General features: G+C 37.5%; 1 protein-coding gene across 5 annotated transcripts in view; it reads left to right on the forward strand.

Annotated features, from left to right (window-relative positions):
* The window catches only part of TENM1 (teneurin transmembrane protein 1), a 775,694-nt gene that overhangs the window by 594,534 nt on the left and 157,306 nt on the right, over positions 1-23,854 (forward strand). For all 5 annotated transcript variants that reach the window (XM_032391374.1, XM_032391377.1, XM_032391378.1 and 2 more), the window contains 4 exons: positions 5,691-5,876; positions 7,461-7,484; positions 9,436-9,582; positions 21,276-21,492. In XM_032391374.1, coding sequence (XP_032247265.1) covers positions 5,691-5,876; positions 7,461-7,484; positions 9,436-9,582; positions 21,276-21,492 — 574 coding nt within the window. The remainder of the gene's footprint in view (positions 1-5,690; positions 5,877-7,460; positions 7,485-9,435; positions 9,583-21,275; positions 21,493-23,854) is intronic.

Genomic DNA, 23,854 nt, shown 5'->3' on the forward strand with positions numbered 1-23,854 from the left:
GTTGCCCAGAACCACTTAAAACAGCAGCTATTTCACAGTTGCCTGCAGTGCCATCTTAACCATAAATCAAGTATCCTTATAAGTTTTAAGACTATTCATTCTCATTGGTCTATTTGCCATTGTGTCAATACCGACTGTCGAAATTAACATAACTTTACAGTAAGTCTTGCTGTTGGCTAGAGTACATCTTCTCACTTTATTCTGCTTCTTTCTTTAGCTGGTTAATATTTACACACATGTACAAACACACACACACATACACAAACTGCCAAGATATTGATTGAGGTTGCATTTAATCTACAGAATAATTTGGGGGAAATTGACGTCTGTAATTTTGTTTTTCAGGTAATGAGTTTGGCATAGCTTTCCATTTATCCAAGTCTTCTCTAATTTTTCTCATAAAGCTTTATAGTTTTCATCATAAGTCGTGCAAATATTTTTTTAAGTTTATTACTAGGTGTATGATGTTTTGATGCTGTTATACATGGTTTAAATATTTCTCATTGTTGATATAAAGAGAACTTTTTTATATATTAGCATAATATCTAGAGAACTTGCTAAATTCACATATTCTAATGATTTATCTATATAGAGTCTTTTTATAGTGTGTATATGCACAATCATACTATCTTTGAATAATGATGGTTTTATTTATTCCTTTTCAATATAAATTTTTTTCTTTTTCTTATATTATTGCACTGGCTAGGACCTCTAAAATTATGGTGTATAGAAGTGATGATCATAGGCATCTTTTCTCAGTTCTCAAAAATAGAAAAACTATTTCAACATCTCACTATTAAATATGATGTTTGCTGTAGGGTTTTTTGTAGCTAATCTTTATCAGATTAATGTTCTTCTTAGTTTTAGTTTGCTATAAGCCTTTATCATGAATAGATGTTTAGTATTTTACTAAGTACTTATATATATCTATTTAGATGATCATATGATTTTTTCTTTTATTCTATATATGTGATGAATTACATTGATTGATTTTCAGATATAAACATAATCGTGTATTCCTAGAATAAGCACAAATTGGTCATTACATTATTTCATGTTATGTAATGCTAGATTTGTTGTTTATGTTTTGTTTAAGATTTTGCATTCATATTCATGAGTGAAATTGACCTGTATTTTTTCCTATAATATTCTTGTCAGGATTTTATATCAAGGTTATGCTGGCCTCATAACTCACACTGTGGTGTTTCCTCTTTTTCTATTCTTTGAAAAAGATTATTCAAGACTGGTGGTTTTTATTCCTTAAAAGTTTGGTATATTTATAAGTGAAGTCATCTGAGACTATGATTTTCTTTGTGGGAATATTTTTCATTTGTGGATTTAGGTTCTTTATAGAAACCATTCAGTTTCCTTTTGTGTGTATGTGTTCATTATTGTAAATTGTGTTTACTAGGAATTTGTCCATTTCATTGAAATTTTCAAATGTATTGACAAAAAGTTGTTTGTAATGTTCTTTTATGATGTTTTATGTCTGTACATTCAATAGCAATGTCATCTTTTTCATTAGTGATATTAGTTATTTGGATATTCTGTATTTTCTTCTTCATCAGTTCCCATCAGAAGTTTATCAGTTTTATTGGGCTATGCAAATTGTCAAGCATTGGCTTTCTTGATTCTTTCTATTGTATGTTTGTTCCTATTTAATTAATTTCAGCTTTTATAATTATTATTTTCTTTCTTCTACCCTTTTTGAGTTTACTTTGCTTTTCTTTTTTCTAATTTCTTGGAATGGATGCATGTGTCATTGTTTTTAGCTGGTTTTCCTTTATACCTTATAAGTTTTCCTATATACATGGATTTAGTTATACCAGTTTTGATATGTTCATTGTATTTTCATTCATTTAAAGTATTTTCTACTTTCCATGATGATTTGCTTTTTGTCCCATAGCTTTTTAGAGGTATATTTTGTAACTTCCAAACTTATATGGATTTTATAGTTACCTTTTGTTTATCTTTGTATTTCAAGTTTAAGTCCACAGTAGGCAGACAACATGCTATAAATAATTTCAATACTTGAGATACATTGAGACTTGCTTTATAGCCCAGCATATGGTCAATATTTGTAAATGTTCCATGTGAACTTGAAAATTATGTGCATTTTGTATTATTTATTATAGTTCTCTATATGTGTCGATTAGATCAAATTTGATAATCATGTTACTCAAATATTTCACATCCTTTCTGATTTGTTGTCTGCTTGTTCTATCATCAGTTAATGAGAAAGGGGGGCATAAAGTCTCTGACTATGTTGTAAATTTGTCTTTTTCTCTTTTTTGTTCCTTCAATTTTGCTTCATATATTTGGCTTGATATTTTCTTTAGTATTGGAAATTTCTTAGCCATTATGTAGTCAAATATTTTTCTTTCGGCACCCATGAGACTGACAAAAGCTCTACCCAGCTTCTGAGTCTTCCAGCTGGCTGTTAGAGGCAAAGCATCCATAAATGTCAAAAATCAACTCTCTGGGTTTTCTTTTTCTCCTAGAATGTGGCCCAGTAACTCTTTACTCTTCGTTGAACTCCAGTAATGTCCAACAGTTTTTAAATATATTTTGTCTAAATTTTCCAGTTTCCATCAGGACAGAACAGTAAAAATTACTGAGGTCACATTTACTAGAAACAATTCCACCTTTAAATTTTTATATGCATACTTGACACAATATCTTACTTAACTCCTGAATCGTACAAAGTTTTAGAAATATTTCATTTAGGACACTGTATTGCACATATTATTATTAGGTAGTATTTTATTTCAATATTGTTTTCTAACTCCCAAATTTATTACTATTAATGATATTATTATTATTGTTATAGTTAATGCTTCCTTGCCATCTCTCTGGGCTAGTGGATAGAGTTTATTAGTCCCCATCTCACTAAGACTGCATCCCTTCAAGGGTCCTTACTTTCTGCAGGGATTTCAGTCTAACTCCCCATCTTAATGGGCCAAAAATGTCATCCCTTTTTCTTCTGTGGACATAGATACCCAAGCCCCTAGTCATTACTGGGTATGATAACCACTCAGAGCTGCCAGAAGGTTGACTTATATGCTTACTTCTTTGGCTGTTAGCATCATCTTTGCTTCTGGCATTTGATAATTCTGTTTCTTGTGAGCCAAGACATGCAATTTTTAAAATTATTACATTATATTCAACAGTTCTAAGGTTTATATTGGGATGCTTTAAGGATAGGCTTATCTGCCATTTTGCTGATACTGTTCATCTAGTCCTGTTACTTTTCAGGAAATCACCAGAATGATGGATATATTTTTCTGTGCCTAAATTTTATAGTTGTATAAAGCAATATACACAAAAATTTGCCTCTAATTGTTTCTGTTAGCTCTGACTTGATTGGCTTTGACCCGTTTAGCTCCCTGATCTTAGAAAGGCCCTTTCAGTTCAGCCTTGGGGAAGGCTATTAAGGGAGCATAATTATAACCTCAGATTCATGACAAGAACAGAAATTAGAAATCCAGATTATCAGTTAGAGATTCAGAACCAAGATATAGAGAGTAGGTGCTATTTCAAGATGAACCTACTTGAACTACCATTTATTAGGCAAAGCCCCCCTTTTTTGTATTTTCTTGGTTCTATACTTTTCTTACAATCTGTTGACCCCACACACAGTTTTACATTCACTCTTCCACCCATTCAGATCTGACTTTACAACTGCTACCTTATCAATACAGCTCTTGCTAAAGCCACCAACAATTTCCATATTGATAAATTCAATGGACACTTCTCCGCCCAAATCTCACTTGACCTCTCAGTAATGTTATACTGCTGGCTACTCTCTTCTTCTTGAAAAAGGGTCTTCTTCTGGCGTTAGAGCACAATCTCCTGGATTTCCTCCTATCACTCACTGCCTCTCCTTCCCAGTCTCCTTTTGATGGTTCCTCCTTTTTTAGTTTAGTTTAGTTGTTTTTTTTTTAAGTAATCTCTACACTGAACGTGAGGCTCAAACTCAGGACCCTGAGATTAAGAGTCACATGCTCTTCTGACTGAGCCAGACAGGCACCCCAATGCTTCCTGTTTTTAATATCTTGTCTTTAAATAATGGGATACCTCAGGGCTTATTCCAAGGGTTGTCTATCCTCTCTCCTTAGGGATATCATCTAGTCTCATGCCTTTAAATACCACCTATGTGCTAATGATTGCCAATTTCATCTCCAGCCCTGGCCTGTTAAATTCATTTGGCTGTCTACACATTATCTCAAAGTTAATGTTTGATCTTCTACCCTTATTCTTCCCTTAGCCTTTCCCATTTCATTAATGGCAGCAGTATCCACCCACTTGTTTAAGGCAAAACTCTTCATTTTTCCCCTTCTCTCAATCCCCATATCCAATCTTGAGGAACTCCTATTGGTTCTACCTCCAAAATATGTCTCAGATCTGTCCAGTGACCCTGTGAGATGTAAGTATTATTACTTCCATTGTGTAGTTACACAAGCAGAAATTAAGAGAGCATGTTAGTAATTTTCCTAAGGGGACACAGCTTTTATGCAGAGGAATCCTTATTTCATATCCACTATTCTTTCTATCATACCTTGACCCACAGAGAATACTTGTGAATGAATTAGTGAACAAATTGATGTAGATAGTAATAAAATCTATACCCATGGCTTTATCAGAAGAATATTCTCACCCACTGAAAAATGACTCTGCTATCTGTACAGTAGAAACCTTTGTTACATAGAAGGAGCCTTGTTACAGGTAATACAGGGTAATACTGATATCATCACATGTCAATACTTCTAAATATATAAAACCAGTTTCAAAATTTGAGATTATGAAAGATAGATGACTTGGCTTCAGAACACTCTCTGTTTCTTTCAAGAGTATATGGCCAATTGTACCCAAAACCTATTGCATTATTCCTTTTGTGTTCTTTCTATAGGCTTTTATCCCCCATTTCCTCCTCCAGCAAGGGTATTCAGTCAAGAAAAAGGTTTGCCAAACTTCTACTTTAGCTTCTCTACTGTCATAACTTTATTAATATTCAGCATGTCTCAACAAAAAGTCAAGGGGACAGAGGAGAGAACCTCGGCAGAGCCAGTATACAACTTGATTATATTGGCCAAATAATGAATGACATGTCAAGATAAGACTGTATTTTAATCAACCAGGATTCATTTTAAATGCTTAAATGCAGATATTGTTTGTACGTTCAGGGAAACCAGTTGATTACCATCATTGGCAGTTTTACCTTTTGCATATTATAAATTTTATTAGAAAGCTATCTTTCCAATTGTAGAACTTCTCTTCCTGAATGAAGTTAGAGCACCATTTTACTATGTGTGTGTGTTTTCCCCAGTGATTGCTTACAGCATCATAAAATCCTTATAACGTTATTTGTGATCTTAATGAACTTTTAGTGAAACTCACTTGACATTTGTTTAGCACTGACTTCATTTCTAAGCCTTGAATGCCATTATCATTTTATGGACTTTTCAAAATCAATTTGACTTAGGGTTTATTTTATACTTAGAGACTTAACTGTCTTTTTAATAGAGTTTCTTGCAAATTCACTGAAATGCTAGAGGTCTTTGTGACATTTGGTTTATATATTTAAAATATAAAAATAGAGTGGGATTTTTGGTAATTCTAATGTCTTTTGGAAAGAATAGACTCTGGTTTTAATAAAATATGTAAATATATCTTCTTTGAATTTCCCACAGAGCTCTGTACCATGGAGTGTGGTAGCCATGGAGTCTGCTCAAGAGGAATTTGCCAGTGTGAAGAAGGCTGGGTAGGACCAACATGTGAAGAACGCTCCTGTCATTCTCACTGTGCCGAGCATGGCCAGTGCAAAGATGGAAAATGTGAGTGTAGCCCTGGATGGGAGGGCGACCACTGCACAATTGGTAAGTACCGCCATACTTTGAACAAAGTACATTGGATTAATTGAAGAAGGAAAAGCATGTTAGTGATCTATCACCAGGCTTTTCATAGAATTTGAGGTTGGAGGAGAGAAAAGGGCGAAGGGTTAGCCATAAGTTTGAAAGTTTGGTTAACTGGGAGTATTCTTCTTTTGTTGATAGTATCTTACTTCTTTCTTGTGTCATTTCTTAGCTCATTACTTCAGTATTCCTTATATTTTCTGTTTTCTGGTGCATTGAGTTACCCAAATGAAAGATGATACATTGGAATAAAGTATCATTAGTTAATAAGAGAAGTGTTTTTGTTGTGAACATAACATTCACTCCCCATTTTTCCTTTTGAAAAGTATAGGTTGTTTCACTTGAAAGCACTTAGAGACAATTTCATTAAACGGGACTACTTTAACAGAGGACATTCGATGTTATTAGGAGCTGTCTTTAATGTATATGAGGAAGGCACTCCTGACCTACCATCAATAGAACATCTGTGTTGAATTGTTTATCGGGTAGTATAGTTTGTAACTGAGGCATCTACCCTCTCCCAGCCCTTGTCACGACTTTCACTAATTTTGAGGATGCTGCCTGGGAGAACCGTCTGTGGGTGTGAGAAAGCCTATGTAATAAATCTATCATGCGGTCTTCACACTATAAAAAACAGTAATAATAACTAGAGTTTCAATTTTAAAATATTTTTATTCTTCTGAAAAAAGAAATCCAAGTCCTTGACACATACATGTATCTGCCACAAAGGCCTCCTTCATGTGTAGACGGACAAGTACGAATCTCATTGTTCAGCTAAGGAAAGCAGGTCACAGAGTGTTTCTGTGGCATTCCGTGAGCACACAGACATCCCATGCAGAGCAAAGGCAAGCATGGGCCTCTGGATACCCAATTCATTGTTTGTGGGCTTTTTTTTCCCCCCACCAGACTGTACCACCACTCTCATTTTTAGGTTAAAGTATTTTGTTATAACAGTCAGGACCTGCCAAAGTAATGTATACTATATATAACATATAATCTTAATAAACTGCATTACTACTCTACTAAAGGTACGGTAAGTCTTGTTCTGTGACTGTGGAAAATATTTAAGATTCATTAAAAAGGTGGTGAGGGGTGAGACTCCGATGCAGCAGCTATAATTACATTCCCGCACTACAGTAAGTTTATTGCCTTCACGTAAGAGGATTTAAATATTGTGATGATTACAGGAGGTGGTTACTCCAGAACTCCCTTCTAAAGATATTACTAGTAAGAAGTTCAAGCGAGTGCTCTTTCATGAAAAGTTATTACTGAAATGTAAAAATGCAGTCCTTATACTTTTAATGAAATATGACACTTTTTTAGGAAGCCTAATAGAGTTTCTTGCAGAAAAGCCATTAATATCTTTCCCACAGAAAATATTATTCCCAAACTACACAGGCCCTTGTACCAACTTGTGAGCTGCCGGCATTTCGGCAGCTCACAGTTTGCTGTTCTCCTCCCGGGCACCAGATGGTAGACCATTAGTACATGTTGGATAGCTGTGGTCTCCCAGAAATTCATTCAATCACTCTTTTCCCCCCCTTTTAGCTCACTACTTAGATGCTGTCCGAGGTAAGATTCTTCTCAGTCGTTTTATAACAGAAAAATATTGTAAATGGAAAATACGCATGTGGGAAAGGAAGGGTGGGTGGTGTGTGTGTGTGTGTGTGTGTGTGTGTGTGTGTGTCGGGTTTGTGTTTTTACTTCCGGCAGGCTTCCTTAAGTGTGATATTGTCAGGTTCACGATATAATAGTCTGACTAAAAAATAATTTGTTTTTCCAGCATCAAAGAGTCATTTTTTTTGCCATATTGTATAATGGATTGACAAGCAGTTTTAAGAACTGTTCTTCTTTGTCTTTCTATGGAGTTTTGTGTGTGTGTGTGTGTGCATGTGTTTGTATGTATAACACAGGCAGGTAATTATTAAATGAACTAGGTTTGGACAGACAGCTGAACACTTTCTTTAACTTAACAATATGGCTCTCAGTCCATGTACAGTATCCTTTCAAGGGCAGAAGAATTCTCCCCTTATAAGTAACCCATCGTGCATCCCCCCAAGGATCTGCCTTTGATAGAGACAATAAGGGTTTTTCTGTCAGATATCCTGGTGCCTTTCTTTACCTCAGCCTCAGAAGATTGACTATGTTCCAAGTTATCCCTGATTTCTCTGTATCCATTGTATATCTATGATAATGGAACTAGATGAATGGAGCTAGATAAATTCTTTCTTAAACCTATATATATATATTCATCCTGTACCACTTCTTGAGGAATATATATATATATTTACATATAATATATATAATGAGAGAGAGTCTTCATATTTTCTAACAGCCATCTGTCATTTTATTTTAAAGTTGTTTCTTTGCCTGGTCTGTTGATAGTTACTTAGAAAACCATTTGGAAGGAACATTGGATTATGTCTACAGATTTTTGAAAAATTATTTTGCTCTTTATACTTCTGGAATTTTCTTTCAAAGACAGCAAATGAAAAAAAAAAATATTGATTGAATTCTCTCCAGTAAAATGCAGATCTGGTCTTGTGCTGCTACTGGGAAAATTCCAGAAGCTATATGCTATTATTGCCATCTCTGTTCATCTGTCCACTGAGCACTTGGCACATACACAGATGCCCTTTGGAATGGCCTAACTCTGAACTATTAGTAGAAAGAGTAGGGCATCCCAGAGAAATTAAAAGTCTAAATAGACACCATTGTTAGTGTTTGCGGTTTATCAATGGATAGAAGTCATTTAAGCACAACAGTTTCCTCTTGACTCTATTTATCCAGTCATTCTCTAGAATTCTGAAAGTCTCAATTTGGCACACATTAATTCCATAAACATTTGTTGAGCACCTACTACAGGCTTAATATTATTATGCTAGCTTTCATGCGAGATACCAGATAAATAAAAAATTTAATCCTTAGCCCTCGGATCAATGATAATCTTAAAGAAAAAAAGCCAAATAAACGTAAAGCAACTGCAGCACATTTCTAAGGCATTTACATGGACAAATTTTTAATGGCATGGTCTGAACTGCCTACCAATATACTGAAGTCCTGAAGCAGTGATTCACAAGGGAAAAATCAGTACAAACTGGAAGTAGTTAGGAGAGGTTTCTTTTCATAGAAACTGCTGTCTTTTCCCAGCTTATTGGCCACAACTAGATACAATATCATCCATCCAGTTTTGATTGAGCTGAGAAGATTCGTTTTTTCAAAAAGAAACAAAAAAAACATTTTTTTGTCCCCATCATAGTTTTCATCTTATCTACACTAGAGGTTCGGAATCGGGGCTAGCATTAATAATGCTTAATTGGCTCTCTAAGGAAAAGCACAGCCGAGTTAGGGGTAACAAGTTTCCTGGGAAGGTCTTGTAAGCAAGCAACTTCCTTTTCCATTTATTTAACACCTCATCTGAGGGGAGCCCAAGCGATAGATGCTTTCCTATAGGTCGATACATCATTGTTGGCCCATCCCATTCTGATGTCTCCATGATTGTTATTCTCCGCTGTCTTTACAGATGGCTGCCCGGGGCTCTGCTTTGGAAATGGGAGATGTACCCTGGATCAAAATGGTTGGCACTGTGTGTGTCAGGTGGGTTGGAGTGGGACAGGCTGCAATGTTGTCATGGAAATGCTTTGTGGAGATAACTTGGACAATGATGGAGGTGAGTTATTTACAAAATGTCCATATGAGAAAGGAATAGCCCAGCACAGCAATGACCAATTTGGCCAAGAGTGAAAATTGGGAACCCTTCGTATAAGCAATATTGTTATATAAGGCCATACTACTTTTTAAATCATGCTTTATTGAATATTTACTACCATTAGACAATATTACAAACTCTGCATGCATTATTATATCTCATTTAATTCTCACAACGCCATGAGGTGTGGGCACTACTTTTCCTACTTCTAGATGGAAAAGCTAATGCTTGGAGTGGAGATAGTATGTGACTTTTCCAAGGTCACACAACTAGAAAGTCATAGCACCCTAGTTCCAGTTCAGGTCTATATGACATCAGAGTCTGTTTTCTTAACAACTACAGCCACTCCGCCTCCCATATCTGTGGCATTTATTATACCATTTATTATATACATGTACCCCTGTTCAAACTGTCAGATGCCTACACTATACACACTGTGAAATCATTTTCTTCATTCTTAGTTATTTAGAGCAACCTCTTGTGTCTCTACCTTTTAGTAATGCTTTGTATCTTTCAAAGGACACAGCATCAAGACAATTCACAGTAGAATTTTTATATTTAATTCAAGAGTTGCCCATGATGTTTTCAAAAGCCATATTGGCTCCAAGGCCTCAGGGTAACCTAACCACTCCTTTTTTAGTCAAACAAACCAAAGTGTCTAATATATTGTTCAATTACGCCTCCAAACAGCCCAGATCACCTCTGAATGAACCTAAAACAACAAATCCTCACTTTCTTCTTTCTTTCGACTCAAGGAAACATGAAGTTAATACAAAAGTTTTCTTTCTAATCTTGTATATCAGCTTCAGATGAAGTAGGTCATTAAATTTGATTCCTCTGGTTTCTATATCTGCTTAGACATTTGTCATTTGAATCCAAACATGAGACTTAAATCAATAAGGTAGCAATCCTAGTTTGAGGATTGCTGGATGTAAGAGTTGCCCCCTTTACTAGTTCTGGCCAGCAGTTTACCTCAAAAGTGACAAGACTTTATGAACTTTAAGTGGAAGCAACTTTGTGATTCGGTGCACAGGGCTTTGAAGTTAAACTTTGTGGCTGCTGCGTACTTACCGGCTGCTGTATGATTTGGGAAAAGTTTCTTGATATCTCTGTGCTTCAATTTCCTTATTTCTGAAATGGGACTGATAATAATATTAACTCTCTCATAGGGTTATTGTAAATATTTATTGTAAAAAAAAATAGAGAAATGAGACAGTTCATGTGAACTCCTTAAAAGATGATAAACTGTCCCCCTCTTCCCCTTCACACGCATAGAACACATATACATACATTAGACTTAGGATAACAGCCCATTTTCGGAAGAGACTGTTTACTACCTATCTAAATTGAAAATTTTAGGGGAAGAGAGGAAAAAAATAAAACAAGACGAAACCAGAGAGGGAGACAAACCATAAAAGACTCTTAATCATAGGAAACAAACTGACGGTTGCTGGAGGGGAAGGGGGATGGGGTAACTGGGTGATGGGCATTAAGGAGGGCATGTGATGTAATGAGCACTGGGTGTTATATAAGACTGATGAATCACAGGCCTGTACCTCTGAAACCAATAATACATTATATGTTAATTAATTGAATTTAAATTTTAAAAATAGGGCGCCTGGGTGGCTCAGTCGTTAAGCGTCTGCCTTCGGCTCAGGTCATGATCCCAGGGTCCTGGGATCGAGTCCCACATCGGGCTCCTTGCTCCGCGGGAAGCCTGCTTCTCCCTCTCCCACTCCCCCTGCTTGTGTTCCCTCTCAGGCTGTGTCTCTCTCTGTCAAATAAATAAATAAATTCTTTAAAAAAAAATAAATAAATAAATAAATAAATAAATTTTAAAAATATATTTAAAAAATAATAAAAATAAATAATGTTGAATGAGAAAAAAAATTGAAAAAAAAATTTTTTATTTGGGAAGCCAGAGTGAGATTTTCAATTAAATGGTGCACTAATCAACTATTTCCTGTACTCTTATGGCCCTTCAAGATTCATCTTCACTTTACTTTCACATGAAATCCCTGATGTAATATAATATAATATAATATAATATAATATAATATAATATAATAATATAATCACTAGTAAGATTAGCATACTTGTATTTAGGATTTACTATGTACAAGGCACAGTGCTGAGTCCTTTATGTGAATTATTTCATTTAATCCCCATGAGGCAGGAACTACTATTAATATACTACTTTACAAATTAGGAAGCCAAGGCACAGAGAAGTTAAATGAGTTGCTCAAGATCGTATAACAGAAATGATAAAACCAGGGTATAAACCTTGGTGGTCTGCCTCATTCCAAAAAGGATTTGAGGTCGTAATAGAGATTTCTCAGTTGATATATTGATTAAAAGGTTTATGCTCAGAAAATACTTTAACAACCTCTATGATTATAATTTCTAACTCAGGGTTAAGCCAAAATAAGTTTCCTGCCTTAATAAAGTACAGCTTGATAAAAATAATTGAATATTTAATTATCAAGCATTTTCATGGCCTCAAGGTCACCTTGAGGCAGCCAAAAATGTTTAATGAATGAATTAATTAAATATTAATGAATTAATGGATTATCAATTCTTAATATCTGTGGTATATATAGACACAAAAGGTATAGAAGATTTTGCTAAATATGTATTGACCTCTGAACATTCCTTTAAAACTGTATATCTATGTGGGAATCAAAAATCAACGACTCTGATTTGAGTTCACTGTATTTTTATGATTGTTTCTTTAGGGAGTAGCAGGGGAAGGCTCCTGGAGACTTCCAATTACCATTTTTTTCCTTTAGTAGGATTAAAATGATATTGATGATAAATATACATCTGGTTCTACCCTGAGATGGAAAGATGGATTAAATAACCTCTGAAAGCCCCATGACTGAGATTTTGGACAATAATTTGATTCCTATGCTGTTTAAATATTATCCCTAAGAATACATTAAATGTCCTTCATTTGGAGGTTTCAGCTTTCCAACTATCCAGAATGACTGGATTCATTTAGTTGAATATGACTAATGATTAATATTTGCATACTTGTTTGTGCATGTGCGTGTGTGTGTGTGTGTGTGTGTGTGTGCTTTAATTAAATCAGAAGTGGCAATTGAACTTTTGGGGGGAAAAAATGGTCCTCATTTTTAAAATGTAATCCTTAAGAAATCTTGCCAATCAAAAAAAATCACTTTCAAGCAATTGCTCCAAGTAGCTGCTACCTGATTGCTCCGTATTATAGCTGATCCTTAAAGAATGGCTGGATTTTTTTGCATTCTAATCAGCTTTGAATACTCATTAGTTTAGCTGCTGTTTCCTGCAGCTTTGACTTTCGTTACACTATGATTCAATGCATTGTGACTCTTAATAGCTAATTGGGCTGCATTGAATATGTGGGTGACACAGCTGGTCTAGGAGCTACCTAAAAGCTCCTTGAACAGTAAGAACAGAACAGAGAACAAATAACCTTTGGATTTTTTTCTTAACATGCAAAACAAGGAAAGCTATCTCAAGCATTGTGTATATAAGAACTAATTACCATAGAAATTATGAACTTATCAAATGCCTCGACCTCATTTCCTTTTAGTCCAAAAGCACCTACCACATGCACAACCCTGTGCTTGGAGGAGGAGACTTAATATTAATGTGAATGATGACCACAGTTCCATGAGTTAATCATGTGTACCGATTTGGGGTTTAGAAAATGTGATCACCGGGGCGCCTGGGTGGCTCAGTCGGTTAGGCGGCTGCCTTCGGCTCAGGTCATGATCTCAGTGTCCTGGGATCGAGCCCCGCATCGGGCTCCCTGCTCGGCGGGAAGCCTGCTTCTCCCTCTCCCCCTCCCCCTGCTTGTGTTCCCTCTCTCGCTGTGTCTCTCTGTGTCAAATAAATAAATAAAATCTTAAAAAAAAAAAAAAAAGGAAATGTGATCACCTATGTTACATGCACATATGAATTAACATGAGAAAAAAAGTTTAGACATTACACCAGCTGAATCAGAATAGCTAAAACAAATAGAACAAGCTCGAACTATCAGACATTAAAGAATATTTTAAAGCTATGATAATTAAAACAAAGTGGTACCAATGGAAGAACAGACAGATCAGACGAGATCGGGCGCGTTCAGGGTGGTATGGCCATAGACAAGAACAGACAGATCAGAACAAGCGAATAAAAGCTCTGTCACACACCCCAGTACTAATAAAAATTTAGTGGATTATAAAACCAGCATCAAAAATCAGTAGGGAAAAGAAGCATTATGAAATAAATGGTGCTGAGACAACTAATAAGAAAAAAAAAAACCTTAGGTTTTCAATTTCTAGCATATTCCAAAAAAAAATAAGATAAATAAAAACACTCCAGCTGATGAATGAGTTAAAGGTAAGAAAACCTCAAACACAATTAGAAGAAAATATAGGTGACAGATCTCAAGACAAGAAAGGACTTCTTAGACATAAAAGCAAGGAAAGAAACCACAATAGAAAAAATAATGATAAATAGGACCTCATAAAAATTTCAAAATTCTTTCTCTTGTTCAGCTAAGTTTATAGGCCATCCAACATCTAACCATTTGGAGATATCAAAATCTGCACTGTCTGATATGGTAGCTACTAATCACATGTGACTATTTCAATTTAACTTAAATAACGTTTAAAAATCTGTTTCTTGGGGCGCCTGGGTGGCTCAGTCAGTTAAGTGTCCAACTCTTGGTTTCAGCTCAGGTCATGATCTCAGGGTCATGAGATCAAGCCCCACGTCCAGCTCAGTGCTCAGTGGGGAGTCTGCTTGAGATTCTCTCTCCCTCTCCCTCTGCCCCTCCCCCCACACTCGCTCACTTTCTCTCTCTCCCTCCCTCTCTCTCTCTAAAATAAATAAATCTTTAAAAATTCAGTTTCTTGGGACGCCTGGGTGCGTCAGCCGATTAAGTGGCTGCCTTTGGCTCAGGTCATGATCCTAGGGTCCTGGGATCGAGTACCGCATTGGGCTCCTTGCTCAGTGGGGAGCCTGCTTCTGCCTCTGCCTGGCACTCTCCCTGCTTGTGCTCACTCTCTCTCTCTGATTAAAAAATAAAATAAAATAAGTGAAATAAAAATTCAGTTTCTCAGCTGCACTAGGCACATCTCAAGGGCTCAATAGCCACATGAGCCTAGTGACTACTTATTAGCACAGATCTAGAGCAATTCCCATCATCAGGAAGAAATTTTATTGGATGATGCTGATCTAAAGGTTTGACCCAAATGTGCACCTTTCAGCCAGACATTTCATATGGAGTGTACCCAATTTTCCATTCATTTATTACTACTTTGTGCCAAGTATTGTGCTTGGCTTTAGGGAGCAAATGACAAGACAAGTTTCTGCCTTCATGGAGCTTATGGTATAGGAAGGGAGACAGATATTAAATAAGAAACAACACAAACAACTACATATTTACAACTGTAAAGAGTGCTATAAAAAATTTTTAGAATGCTATAAACATGTATAGGGGGATCTAGCCAAGTCTACATGGTAAGGGAGGCCTCACCTGAGTCAGGAGCAGAATGCTCCAGGCCAAGGAAACAGCATGTACAAATGCCCTGCGGTGGAAATGCACTAGGCTCTTCTTTTTTTTTTTTTTTTTAAAGATTTTATTTATTTATCTGACAGAGAGAGAGAGAGAACAAGTAGGCAGAGAGACAGGCAGAGGGAGAGGGAGAAGCAGGCTCCCCGCTGAGCAGGGAGCCCGATGCGGGGCTCGATCCCAGGACCCTGGGATCATGACCTGAGCCGAAGGCAGCCACTTAACCGGCTGAGCCACCCAGGCGCCCCTGCACTAGGCTCTTCTAGGAAGTGAAACGCAAGTCATTGTGGCTGGACTACGAGCCAAGGAGAGATTCGTAAATGAGCATATGAAGGTAGGCATTAACCAGATCATACAGAACAGTGTGAAGTTCATACTATCTTCAGTTATCAAACAAAGATTTCATTTTATTCCCTCTAGTTATAGAGGAAGGCAAGTGGTTTCTGATACTGTGGAATGATTGTCAAGGAGGTTAAAAAGATGTGGAATAAGAATGTCTAATCAGAGCAGCCCTTTTTCCCCTGATCTTTTAAGTATTTGTCACATGCTTTTCAAGTTTCTCTTATACAAACTCTTCCAGTGGTCTATATTCATATTCATTGGTAAAATCAATAAGTTAATTGCCTAAAAGAGAATGATCTTCCAGGAATCATTCTTCATAACAAGTCACCATTCATTAAGAAAAATAGCTATTTGCAAGCCTGTTTTATGATATAGTGTTTCTAGATCTAGAAATCAGCACCATGGGTGAATTATGAACACATAAGCTCATGGATCAATAAGCTTCATGTTTTGAATGTCACCAGCATGCTGCAATGTTTAATAAATAGGAAAATGAAATAGAAGGAGCAATGAATTGGTAACATTTGCTCTGTTTAAGGGCCAGACACCCTCTCCATGTTTACTTTTAAGATTTGGCTGGGACAAAAGACCTAGCATCACAAAGCATAGTCCTCATTATTCTCTTCTGACCATAGCCCCCTCGTTTCCAAACAACCCATTTATTAAAGGATCATCACTTAGTTATGAGCGCTTAAAGTGCCAAGTGATGCCAGATACAAAATCTTCCAGGTACAAAATTGGAAAATCTACACTCTGTAACTCACCTAAGCACTCTATGACTAGATCTGTCACATTGTCTATCAACTAAGTCCAGTCATACTTGACATCTGCCTACCTTGCAGTGGTGAAAATGAATGAGCTAGTGTTTGAAATATAGCAATTTAAAGAGGGCAATAAAAGTGTGGTATCAATGAAGAATCTATTTATAACTTACGTTTGTTTGATGCATTAGTTGAACATTTATTAATCTCTAGGTAAATTTACAAATGTCATAGAAATAGGACTTTTAAGACATCCATTTATTCATTCAATACATATGTATTGAATGCTTACTTTGAGCCCGGCGCTGTTCTAGTGCAGAAATAGCAATGAATAAAAAAAGACTACATCCTTGCTTCCATGGAGCTTACATGCTAATCGTGAGAGGCAGACAATAAACCAAAATTTGAAAAGAAATAGTATGATAGAAGACGCTAAGTGTGATGGAGAAATTTTTTTAAAAGCAGGGAAAAGGATACGAGTATGGGACAGGGGTGCAGTTTTAAATAAGGTGGTCAGAGAAAGCCTCCCTGAAAAGGTGGCTTTTGGACTTAAAGGAAGTGAGGGGTGAGCCATGTTGATATTGGAGTAAAGAACATTCCAGGCATAGGAATAATGAGGAAGGGGGTTATAGGATAATAGGAGGTAAGGTCAGAGAGGTGAGAGAGAGAGACAGTGAAGAGCCAGACTGTGGGGAAGTCAAGTCATTGCCAGGACATGGGCTTCTACTCTGAGTGATTTGAGAAGCCACTGATGGCAGCTGGGGACCAGAGGACATGAACATTAGTGGCATATAAACAATTTACTTTCCTGACCCAGAAGAAGTTAATTGTATGAGGTGATAGCAATAACAGTGATTTGAGCAGGTCAAATTCTGAGTGCACTTGAGCCTCTCCCTTTTTCTTCTTACTAATATAGCAAAATGCTGGGGTGAAAGTCAGCCTGGATAGATGAAAAATCAAATGAGTTATAGACTATTTCCCAAGGAAATACAGTCCTGTTACCTTCCCTGCACGTAACAGCAACAACTAAGCTAACGGAGTGCCTGGTAAGGGGCCTGCATTAGTAAAAATGTATGAGTGATTTATAATTAGCCCATTTTTATGGGTTTCTAAAATGCCTGAGAAGATTTTGTTTAACTGAGTCATTGGAATGATCAGCCCTTCAATTTCTTTTTCACTATTAATTTGCTTGGCAACCCCTCTATTCTCTAGATGCTGAAAAGGTTAAGCTTCCATCCAGCCCCTGTCCAAATGATAACAAATTGTGATTTTGTGAAATTCAATGAATAAAGATTTACTGTAGCATTAGTGTCTATTTAGAGCCACACAGGATCCTACCTATCTGACAACCTAACCAAGCAGAGTTCACAAAATGAACACATTCCAACAAACTGAATATGCTACATGGCAGTTAATTGCCCTCTGGCCGGTGATAAGGCACCGTCAATAGAAGTGGGTCCGAACATTGTTAGCTGCCACTGCACACCATTGGCGTCTACCCTTAGGAATCTATCCCTAGACTTTTTGCGCTCTGTACAGCATAGAACTTGGTTGATGGCAAACTCTTTATGATTATTATAGCATGTGATCCTTTCAACAGTTCTGTGGGGTAGGCAATTTTATAATCCCCGTCTTATAGGTGAGGAAGTTGAGAATCCAAGAGATGAAATGATTTGTCCAGGATCATTTAGATTGTGAGTGGCGAAGTAAGATGAGAATCGTAGTCTGCTCTTTTGACCTTAACCACTCTGTGTGTGCTCTAAATCCCTACATTAGTCAGGTGCTTGGAAGCCTCGGTCATACTAGTAATACCGCTTAGATGCTGCTGCTGGCCACGTGATTTGCAGTCAGAACACGGGGTGTTGATATGACTCTCACATTTCTCCCAACTGGGCAACCACATTTGGCCTCCCCTCCTTTATGTGTAAATGAAGATGAGAATGTCTACCTAACAAGGTTGTTGTAGGGATTAGTTGAAATCATAGATGTGGAAGTACCTCGGGCCACACCTGGCATATTAACTGATTATACATGTTTCCGAATCCTTTTGGATACTCTTATCATGAACTAGCTGTCCGTCTCTCTCAAGGTGGTAATATGGATGTTGTCCCTAAAAGGATATATATTTACGGATTCATTTTAAGGATTAGAATAGTGTGGGTTTTCCCTCTATCATTCATATTCCTTGTCCGATCATTCTTTCATCCACGGGCATCTATCTAGTAAGTAAAAGTTTAATAGTAAATTACTTGAACATATACGAAAGACACCAGTGTCCTTGATCTTTATCAGCCCCACTTGAGCCTACTGGCAGCGCCCCTAACTGGTTGGCAAAGCTGGGATCAGTGCATGCCGTGTTTAGTCTTTCAAGATAATTTAACCTCCTTCTCTTTTGCTGGCTTTTATTTTTATTCCTTGTAAAAAGGAACAGGCCCGAAAAGTAAAATCAGTGAACATTTGATCTGTTCCTATCTGATACCCTGAACCTTGCTGTCAGGAGGGTGCCAGAGCTGCCACTTTAGAACAATAAAAGAACTGGTAATAATCCCCCCCAAAAAAGAAAGAAAGAAAGAAACCCACACATGCAGTGTGACTGTCATTTGCACTTCTTTGTAACAGTCTAGACATACTGTATGGAGTGTTAGCCAATGTGATAATTGGTAAGTAGATCTTTGCCCATGGATTGGGCTTACCTATGAATTCTAATTTGGGGGTTGCATACCATTATTGGGCTGCCTGCCTGTAGCCTTTCTCAATTCAACAGAAGTCTCGCTGTTGTCTCAGAAAACAGAGGTCTTAGAGGGTCAGCCCTCTATAATAGGCAATTATTAAATATGAAGCTTTAGCTAGGAATTTATAGCCCCTAACTGGATGAGAATGTGAGTCCCAGTTTTGAATTGGCTCTGTGTTTGGTTTCAGAATTCAGTTTTGAAGGCCATTTGGCGTTTCTATTTATTTAAAATCGACTTCTTTTCAAAACTAAGTTCAAATTGTGTGGCTGACAGGTTGAAACCTGCGAGTGCCCGATCCGATGATCACTAGTCCATTTGTTACCAACTGAAAGATAAAGGTGACTGCCCATTTGAAAAAGCTGTTTTTCCTTGTGCAGTGTATTATGCACCAATTCCAGACATCAGAGAACTCTTTTAAACAGCCTGATATTTTTGGCAGCTTTGCAGTGCATCCAGATGTTTGATTAGCAGAGTAAAGAGATAATGTGCTAATAGGAGACTGAAAACAACGTATTGGAGAGGTGGCGGTGGCATCTAAAATCTATAGAAAATCTGTTAATATGATTTGCTGAATGAGGGGAGAAAGGAGGGCAGAAGGGGCCTTCTTACTGGAACGCATCCACACTTAAAAGTTAGTCACCAGTGAAAAAGAAAAAGGTCTACAGAGAAGTAGAAATCGGGGCAAAATGCACTGAACAAACCGGGAAGGCAAGAAAGCAGCAAACTGCATTTTAGATCAAAGTAGTGTCTATGGCACAGGGAATTTGAACGGACCTCATGTGGGGAAAAATATTTCCTGGGTGCCCTAGGGCAGCTGTTCCAAACGTCTTCTGTCTGGGTGTTCCTGGCTTTCATTGCCCCCGAGCTGTAGTACGCCCCCTCTGGCTCCCCAGGAGCAGCACATCAGGGAGAGGGAGCAAGCCAAAGGGCGGCGGGAAGCCAGGGCCGGTAACCTGCCCAAGCAGCCCTAAGGAGCAGGTGAGCCATCTGAACCTCCCTATTCCACAGCCAGCCAAGAAGATTAGCATCTTTATATTTACCCTTGTTAAACATCTAAATTAGAGCCATTTTTCTGCTCTAAGGACCTTGGAAGGCCTTTTTTTTTTTTTTTTTTTTTTTGCTTCTTGGGTGTGGAATGGAGTGTCCATATGCTCAGTTAATCACTCCCATTCCTTCTCTTTGCACGTAGACTTCTATCACACTTACTGCACTTTTAACTAGTGTAAGAGTCAGCTGTTTATACGCCTATTTCTCCTACTCAGCTCCGAGCTCCCAAAAACAGGAAAAGTGTCTTTTTCTCTCTTTACTTCCCCAGTCACCTAACAGTGTTTTGCGCCTACTAGATTCTCGACGTAACCCCTTGTCTTGCAACCCCTGTGCCCTTCATCAGTTCCTCTACCAGAGAATGAAGCCTGTATGCTATTGTTTTTTATTGGTACAACCATGGAGTCAGGAGTCTAGAGTAAACAGTGAAGGCCTAGGAAAGGAAAGAGAGCAACTTGTCACATTCATATACCTGAGATTTATTAGTACTTTCATCAAATAACTGCTGTAAGGAACAAGTAAGCTCTAGTTGCTTCTACAAATTCCAAAAAAAAAAAAAAAAAGGTTCTGAAACATTAGTGTGCTTCAGAATCATCCAGAATCACCCAAATTAAGTCTGCATAATCCTGGGCTCAAAAACATTCTGATTTAATCGGTGGGGCTCAAGAATATGCATATTTAATAAGCTCCCCAGATAACTGACTGCACATTTGAGAATCACTGCCCTGCTCCAGACACTTTCTCACTGTGAGAATACCAACCTCTGTTTTGAGAATCACCACTAGAAAAGAATATTCAATGTTTTAAAAAATGCAAACAAATTCAGGTTGGCTAGCATTTGTTGATTGTGTGCTCATAAATGTACATGGTGTGAGAAATTCAAAAGAATTAGAAGAATCATTGCTATCCTGGAGGAATGGTCTTGCTGAGGGAGAAGGAAACTTCTAAAGAGAGTGATACGTCATGGAATACTCTATCCAAATGTAAGCAATGTGGCATGGCCCATAAATGCTCAAGAATTCAGGGAAGAAAGATTTGTGAGCAAAATAGTTTGTGCCATCTAAACTCAGAGTAAGTTTTCATGAGAAACATATGAATTTAATAGATACTAAATTCAAAACATGGATGGTTACCTTCATCTGTATTCTAGGTTTTTCTCCATTTGTGCATATTTTAAACAATGTTGTTTCTCTTGAAGCTAAATTTCAAAAAAAATGATCTTTTTTTCAGATGGTTTGACGGACTGTGTGGACCCTGATTGTTGTCAACAAAGCAACTGTTATGTAAGTCCTCTCTGTCAGGGCTCACCAGATCCTCTTGATCTCATTCAGCAAAGCCAACCCCTCTTCTCTCAGCACACCTCAAGACTCTTCTATGATCGAATCAAATTCCTCATTGGCAAGGACAGTACTCACGTCATTCCTCCAGAGATCTCATTTGACAGCAGGTATATATGTATTTATTTTATTTCTTAATAAACAGTGGTCATGTTTTTCCTTAACTGTGAAAGGAAGATATCTTCTAACGATCAGGCTACTTTCCATTCCACACAGTACATATCGATTTCTTTTTTAGGCTTCTCTGGAATACCTAAGACCTTACTGATTAGTTAAGAGAGAGAAGTCGTTTCTTGAGATTCTTTATCATAAAGGATAAACGTGTGTGTGTGTGTGTGTGTGTGTGTGTACAGTTGACCCTTGAACAACAAGTTTGAATTGCATAGATCCACTTATATGCGGACTTTTTACAGTACAGTACTGTAAGTATATTTTCCTTATGATTTTCTTGATAACATTTTTTTCTCTAGCTTCCTTTATTGTAACAATACAGTATACAATACATATAACATACAAAATATGCATTAATCAGCTGTTTCTGTTATCAGTAAGGCTTCCGGTCAACAGTAAGCTATTAGTAGTTAAGTTTTTGAGGAATCAAAAGTTGTATGTGGATTTTCAACTGCGTGGGGGGTTAGCACCTCTAACCCCTGTGTTGTTCAAGGGTCAACTGTGTATACACACACACGCACACAATGTGTGTTACTTGTAGTAAAGTATAGGTGGGGCTTTAAATGACAAAAACAGAATTGAAGTATAATTTGCAAATTTATTATTTAGCTTCTGGATTGATCCCTTGAAAACCCTTGAATTTCAAAAGCTAAATTTGAAGTTTTATTCCATGATGTAAAATGTTTCTATATGAAAGAGTTGGGTGAATTTGACATCCTAATGTGAAATGCAAGACTTGTGAAAATCTGTCTTCTACGGGCGCCTGAGTGGCTCAGTCAGTTAAGTGTCCGACTCTTGATTTCAGCTCAGGTCATGATCTCGGGGTCGTGAGGTCCAGCTCTGTGTGGGGTTCCATGCTCAGCGCAGAGTCTGTGTGGCATTCTCTCTCTCCCTCTACCCCTCCTCCTGCTCACACTCACTCTTGCTCTCTCTCTTTCTCTCTCTAAAATAAATAAATAAAATTTTTAAAAAAAGAAAGTTTGTCTTCTAGGAAAGCTCAAATGCATGAATTGTCACTAAAGACCTAAGACCAAAGCCCAACCCAGTAGGTAAAGAAATTTTTTAAATTAACTTACTTATTTGAAGTATAATCACATGAATTTGCTCATTGTTATTCTCTGCTTCATCTTCAGCAATGATATATTTTACTAATTAGCACTAGACATAAATAAATCACTGAAGTCAACATTTCTGGTCTCTTAAAAATGTCCTCCTTTGTTCATTCCACAAGCAGATGTTTCACTACTTTCCAGACTATTACAAATGGGAATTCAAAAATCATGCAAAGTATCTATCCAGAAGCCCCTGTCTACATCCCACCCACTTTGTTGCATGCTGGTGGGTGTGATCAGTCCCCAAGAGAAAACTCAGTCAAGAGTTTATATTAATATAAAAAAGAGAGTTTATATTAATATGAGTGACAATATAAGAAAACGACAACTCCACCTGGACCTATACAAAGTAGGAAAGGAAAAAAAAAAACAGATGTGCGTGGAAATGTAAAACAGTCAGCATCCTTTCCACAGATTGTATACAAGAACTGATACTGAAACTTAAGACTTCCTCGTTGTTTTTTTATTCTTGTGCAGTTGTGATCTTTTAGGTGTCTGACAGAACCCAAAACCCAAATGCCAACACGTCACAAGGAAGGCCTGTCCTGCCAGGGGATCTAGTCGAAGTTTGAATTCTCCCAAGAGACTCAGTCCTCCCCATTCTGAAGTGTTTCTCCCAGCCCAGTAACAACTCTGGGGTAACTTTTGGGGGGGCGCTGCAGTCAAAGTCATTATTTAGATAGTGGAGGCTTAGGGATTGTACAGCAGAGAAACAAAAGGAACAAAATGCAGCCATTACCCCCGTTCTATTGAAGGTAGAGGGAAGTCATCACTCTGCAGCTTTGTCCATGCTCAGGGAAAGTGAGTCTAAACAACAACAACAAAAAGAAATAAGTGGAAGAAATAACAACCTCCATGACATGGAGGTCTGTTAAATGACTCCACAAACTCAAGTAAAGGGAGAAGATCAGGACCCGAGAGAGGCAGGAGACAAGTCGTTGTGACACAGAGCAGGACCAGGATGTCGTCGGAGCCATAAACTTTGCAAAGCCAAGAGAGACTGGCACCCCTGGGGTTCAGCTTCAGGCTTCAGCCGCATTTGCCAGCATAGGCGGAGCGAACAAACCGATTACCTGTGGTGGCTAAGGCCCTTCTTCTTCTCCTGGTTTGATTCTTTTGTAAAATGCTCCAAGTTATCATTTGGCTCTGCACGTCACATTGGAATTCAGAACAACAGGTCCCCTTCACC

The sequence above is a fragment of the Phoca vitulina genome, unplaced genomic scaffold (assembly GCF_004348235.1).
Source record: "Phoca vitulina isolate PV1807 unplaced genomic scaffold, GSC_HSeal_1.0 scaffold62, whole genome shotgun sequence".
NCBI classification, from domain to species: Eukaryota; Metazoa; Chordata; class Mammalia; order Carnivora; family Phocidae; genus Phoca; species Phoca vitulina.